The following is a 6,000-nucleotide window of genomic DNA, read 5'->3' on the forward strand; positions in this document are numbered from 1 at the left end:
TGCTACATGCTAGGGGCAGCCACATGTAAACTAATAGGACGAACTTAACCTTATAAAATGTATTTGTATCAGTTTGGGGGAGGGGTGTGCGGTCATATTCGCGTTTTATACGAAGAAAATTGATTTCCTCTAATTTAGTTATGTATGGCTCTTTGACTCTGATACCGGCCTGCTTTACGTTCAGGATTTTCAAGCACCCAATGAACAAACTACAAAGGCAGCTTTTTTTTCTATTTTTATTTTCATCTATTTCAATGTTTTCTCTCCTAGATGAGCTGCTGTCACCGAATAAATCATATCCCTTCTGAGTGTGGTCAGAACTCGGGACCTTTCAACAGGATCAAGATTTATCGCCCTAAACCCGAGGTCCCGTCCTACGCCACTGTGATGTCATTCAGTGCGTGAATGTTGACAAATTAAAACTAAAATAGCACAGACACGTGTTTCCTGTGGGTTATGATCACTCACGCAAATTGCACTTTTTGCTGTAGAAGCCGGGCTTACAACCCGTGTAGCAGATGGCCGTCTCTCTGTCACAGATGCCCTCCCCGCCACATTTTGAGGAACATTCTAGAAAAATATAAACACTTTCATTATAGGATGCTAGACACGACAGCCACCACATTTTGAGGAACATTCTAGAAAAATAGAAACACTTTCATTATAGGATGCTAGACACGACAGCCACCACATTTTAAGGAACATTCTAGAAAAATATAAACACTTTCATTATAGGATGCTAGACACGACAGCCACCTAATTTTGAGGAACATTCTAGGAAAATATAAACACTTTCATTATAGGATGCTAGACACTCGCCACATTTTGAGGAACATTCTAGAAAAATATAAACACTTTCATTATAGGATGCTAGACACGACAGCCACCTAATTTTGAGGAACATTCTAGGAAAATATAAACACTTTCATTATAGGATGCTAGACACTCGCCACATTTTGAGGAATATTCTAGGAAAATATAAACACTTTCATTATAGGATGCTAGACACCCACAATATTTTGAGGAACACTCTAGGAAAATATAAACACTTTCATTATAGAATGCTAGACACGACAAAATTTTAAGGAGCAATCTAAAAACTCTTTAATCATAGGATGCTAGACACTACACAACCTAAAACAGAACCATATTTTATACAGCTATCTAAATTTGTAATAACTAAATAAGAACTTCTAAGTAGGAAAAAGTAAAATGTGATAACTTTAACAGGCTACTGTGATTTAATTTTCAGTCTTTATTAAATAATACAAATCGCTTTTATAAAGAATTTAAGGAGGAAGTAAATACAACTGTGTTATAGCATTAAGCTAGTGAACAAAATGTTCCACTCCAAATGTCACGGAGCAACACACGCCGTTTTTACTTTCTCGTATATACAAAGTATAGAGAAAGTCTTGTAGTCGTGCAAAAAAAATTTGAGATTTTTGCAAATCTCCACGTTTTTGTTAAAATAATACTGTAGCTGGGGTTGAATTATCTTTATTCTATAGAAAACATCACATGCTCTTGTATAATTATACTTTTTCCCTTTGTTTTAAAACCATTGTGAAAGATAGGCAAACGTTTAAACTACTACCATGACCTAGTTCCCTTTTTTAAATCGTCAAATATGGGTGATCATAAGCTCGTTTTAATAGATTTGTACGTAACAATTAAAAAGAAATTAATTCTCGTAATTTTTACTTTCTCGTATATACGAAGTATAGAGAAAGTCTTGTAATCGAGCAAAAAAAATAATCAAGATTTTTGGAAATCACGACGTTTTACACCTCACTGATACGGAAAAACATAATTTTGCAGTCTTCTCCGTATGTCTGTGTGTGTGTATGTGTGTGTGTAAACACGATAACTTGAGTACCGTTACACCTAGGTAGATGAAATTTCATATGAAAGTATTTTATCTAAATTGTAGATCCGTATCAACTTTTGAGCGATTTCCGATAACCGGAAGTGTTTTTTTTTACTTTGAATGTTTCAAAAGCATATAACTTGAGTGCTTTTTCAGATCGATAAATGAAATTTCAAATGTTAGCAAAATATCTAATGTTCTACATTCTGTCAAATTTTGAGTAATTTCCGTTGACAGGAAGTAGTAATTTACGCTATTTCCGATATCTCAAAAAACGAATGTAACTTTATAAGGTACTAATAATATTGCGCACTATTATGCAAATTTTACTTGGCGTTCACTTGGTTTGCAATTCTTTTTCCACGAGATTTTATTCAATTTTAAAAATTTTAAGTATTTAAAATGGATTAAAAATCATATCTATATCCAGAGTTCCCATCTCCTGTTGTTTTGTATAAGAATTTTCGAGAAAGTTTAGGGGAGATCACTCCCGGTTTATTTCCAAGACGTTCGTGTTGACTAATCAATTGGATCTTAATTTCACCATTATGTGATTTTTTTTTTTACATTTTGTACGTGGGGACTAGTGCGCATACCTGATTCACATCTGCTGCCATAGTACCCGTTCTGACACCCGAATATACACGTCCTGTTGCTGACACAGCTTCTGTCCCCTCCGCATGTGATGGGACAATCTGAAATATTTACACAAGGAAAATCGTAAAAAAAAATACTCGCATACTTTTTCGATTGATTTTCCTTTTGTACTTTCTCGTATAGAGAAAGTCTTGTAATCGTGCAACAAAAAAGTCGAGATTTTTATAAATCTCAATGTTTTACAACTCACTGATACGGAAAAACATTATTTTACAATCTCGTCCGTATGTCTGTGTGTCTGTCTGTCTGTGTGTAAACACGATAACATGAGTAACGTTACAGCTAGGTTGATGAAATTTCATATATAAGTATTTTATCAAAATCGTAGATCCTGATCAACTTTTGAGCGATTTCCAATAACCGGAAGTGGTACTTTTTCTACTTTGAATTTTTCAAAAGCCTATAACTTGAGTACTATTTCAGATAGACAAATGAAATTTCAGATGTAAGTAAAAGATGTAATTGTCTGCCTTCTGCAAATTTTGAGTAATTTCCGTTGAACAGAAGTACTAATTTACTCTATTTTCGATTTCTCAAAAAACGCATGTAAATTTATAAAGTACTAATAATATTGCGCACTATTATGCACATTTTGTGTTGGCGTTCGCTTGATGTGCAATTCTTTTTTCTATAAGATTCTATTCTATTTTTAAAAGTTTAAGTAATTAAAAATCATGTCTATATTTCAAGTTATATAAGAATATTGGAGAAAGTTTAGGGGAGATCACTCCCGGTTTATTCTTCTTTGCTCTTACTTTGAGTGTTGGAAGAGATTCCCTCCAACAAAATTAAGTGTTATGTCAACTTGTTTTGCGCCATAATGGACTGCTTTTTACTTTCTCGTATATACGAAGTATAGAGAAAGTCTTGTAATCGTGCAAAAAAAAATTCGAGATCTCGACGTTTTAGGGCTCCCTGAGTCGGAAAAACATAGTTTCACAATATTGTCCGTATGTCTGTGTGTATGTGTGTGTGTGTGTTTGTGTGTGTGTTAACACGATAACTTGACTACCGTTACAGCTATGTTGCTGAAATTTCATATATGAGTATTATATCAAAATCGTAGATCAGTATCAACTTTTGAGCGATTTCCGATAACGGGAAGTGGAACGTTTTCTAATTTGAATTTTTTCAAAAGCCTATAACTTGAGTACTATTTCAGATAGATAAATAAAATTTCAGTTAAATTTCTAATTCTCTGCCTTCTGTGAAATTTTAAGTAATTTCCGTTGACAGGAAGTAGTAATTTTCGCTACTTCCGATTTCTCAAAAACTGCATGTTAATTTATAAATTACTAATAATATTCCCCTTTATTATGAACATTTTATTTGGCTTCTACTTGGTGTGCAATTCTTTTATCTACGATATTTTATTCTAATTTAAAAAGTTTAAGTATTTAAAATGGATTAAAAATTATGTCTATATCCCTAGTTGCTATCCCCTGTTGTTTCATATAAGAATGTTCGAGAAAGTTTTGGGGAGATCACTCCCGGTTTATTAGATTTGCAACGGGGGCGGCGTGGTCGAGTCTGTAAAAGCTCATGGTTGCTAAACCGAAGTCTCGAGTTCAAACCCTCAGGCTGAGGAGGCTCGTTGGGTGAGGACAATCGCTCTAGTGACAACTCCAAAGTCCTACTATCAGCATTACTTCGCTGAAAACATCACCACGAAAACAGACCCCTATGTTGCATGGCAGCTTTGCAGTAGCTAACCAAAACAGACTACATGTCGCCAATCAACCAGATTCAACAAAGCATATCGCTTATCAAGATTGTAATTGCTCAACATAATGCCTATCACATTCCGACAGTTCTACAAACAATATAATTCAGATCACGCACGTATTGGCTATCAGATAAAAAACATTCCTACAATCAACATAACCATAGCGCGCTTACCACAGTTCTTACGGTAAACCTAGTGACAAATTACACTTACCAATGTTACAGGTTCTGCCTGTCCATCCGGGCTTACATCTGAAACAGTTGCCGAATTCTTGATCGCAATTCTTAAAGCAGTGTTCAGGACATTCTAAAAGTAATTTATATTTGTTTGATCAAATTCAAATCGTTAAAACTTTAACTGTTATCAGAAATAACAGTTATCTAAAAATAAACGAGATATTTTACAAGTAAATAACCATCTTACGAATATAAAGTATGTGTTCGGTTCTCACTGCTTTTTAACCTAGATCTAGTAATTGATTGGCTGAGGACACAAACTAGAGACAACGCAGGAAGCATCAGATGGACATTAACAACTAGCCTAGAGGAACTATATATCTCCGACGACATAATAACAACTAGCCTAGAGGAACTATATATCTCCTACGACACAATAACAACTAGCCTAGAGGAACTATATATCTCCGACGACATAATAACAACTAGCCTAGAGGAACTATATATCTCCGACGACATAATAACAACTAGCCTAGAGGAACTTTATATCTCCGACGACATAATAACAACTAGCCTAGAGGAACTATATATATCCGACGACATAATAACAACTAGCCTAGAGGAACTTTATATCTCCGACGACATAACTCTTCTAGCTAGTATTACAATATGTATTGTTGTGATTGTTACGTGTATTGTATTATGTATATCATGGTTACGTCCCTTGAGCCACCAGCCGAATAAAAAGCCTACAAATGGCCCAACATAATCTCCAATTATAGATTACTAAGAGAAATGGAAATGGAAGCAGTTCCAGAAATAATCGAAAAAAAAAGAAGATGGCGATGGAAGTGGCGATGGATGGGGAACGTTTTAAGAATGAATCTAGATGACATCACAGAAATGGCGCTAAACTGAACGCATCAAGGAGAAAACGGAAAGCCAAGGGAGACGTGGAGTGGCACCGAAGCAGAGCAGATGATAAAAGGAAGAATTTTTTGGGGAACTGCCAAAAACAAATTACCAGAGACCGGCCAAAGTAGAAAGAGCGGCTGCCCAGTGCGTGCTTCTCAAAGGTAGATGTTAAACATGTGATTACCTCGCCTACCTCAGGTAGATGTTAAACTGCGTGATTTCTGTGCTTACAACTGGTAGATATTAAATGTGTGATTTATGTGCCTACCACAGGTAGATGTTGAACATGTGATTACCTCGCCTACCACAGGTAGATGTTAAACATGTAATACCTCGCCTACCACAGGTAGATGTTGAACATGTGATTACCTCGCCTACCACAGGTAGATGTTAAACATGTAATACCTCGCCTACCACAGGTAGATGTTGAACATGTAATACCTCGCCTACCACAGGTAGATGTTGAACATGTGATTACCTCGCCTACCACAGGTAGATGTTAAACATGTAATAGCTCGCCTACCACAGGTAGATGTTGAACATGTAATACCTCGCCTACCACAGGTAGATGTTGAACATGTGATTACCTCGCCTACCACAGGTAGATGTTGAACATGTAATACCTCGCCTACCACAGGTAGATGTTGAACATGTGA

At 35.8% G+C, this 6,000-nt stretch overlaps 1 protein-coding gene across 1 annotated transcript in view; it reads right to left on the bottom strand.

The window, feature by feature from the left end:
- LOC131951029 (multiple epidermal growth factor-like domains protein 6) overlaps window positions 1–6,000 on the bottom strand; it is a 49,620-nt gene that overhangs the window by 22,432 nt on the left and 21,188 nt on the right. The window contains exons 17-19 of the mRNA XM_059313294.1: window positions 4,467–4,559; window positions 2,467–2,565; window positions 469–570 (exon numbers count right to left, since the gene is read on the bottom strand). Coding sequence (XP_059169277.1) covers window positions 469–570; window positions 2,467–2,565; window positions 4,467–4,559 — 294 coding nt within the window. The remainder of the gene's footprint in view (window positions 1–468; window positions 571–2,466; window positions 2,566–4,466; window positions 4,560–6,000) is intronic.

The sequence above is a fragment of the Physella acuta genome, unplaced genomic scaffold (assembly GCF_028476545.2).
Source record: "Physella acuta isolate Inbredline_101_S28 unplaced genomic scaffold, ASM2847654v3 ptg000064l, whole genome shotgun sequence".
Classification (NCBI taxonomy): domain Eukaryota; kingdom Metazoa; phylum Mollusca; class Gastropoda; family Physidae; genus Physella; species Physella acuta.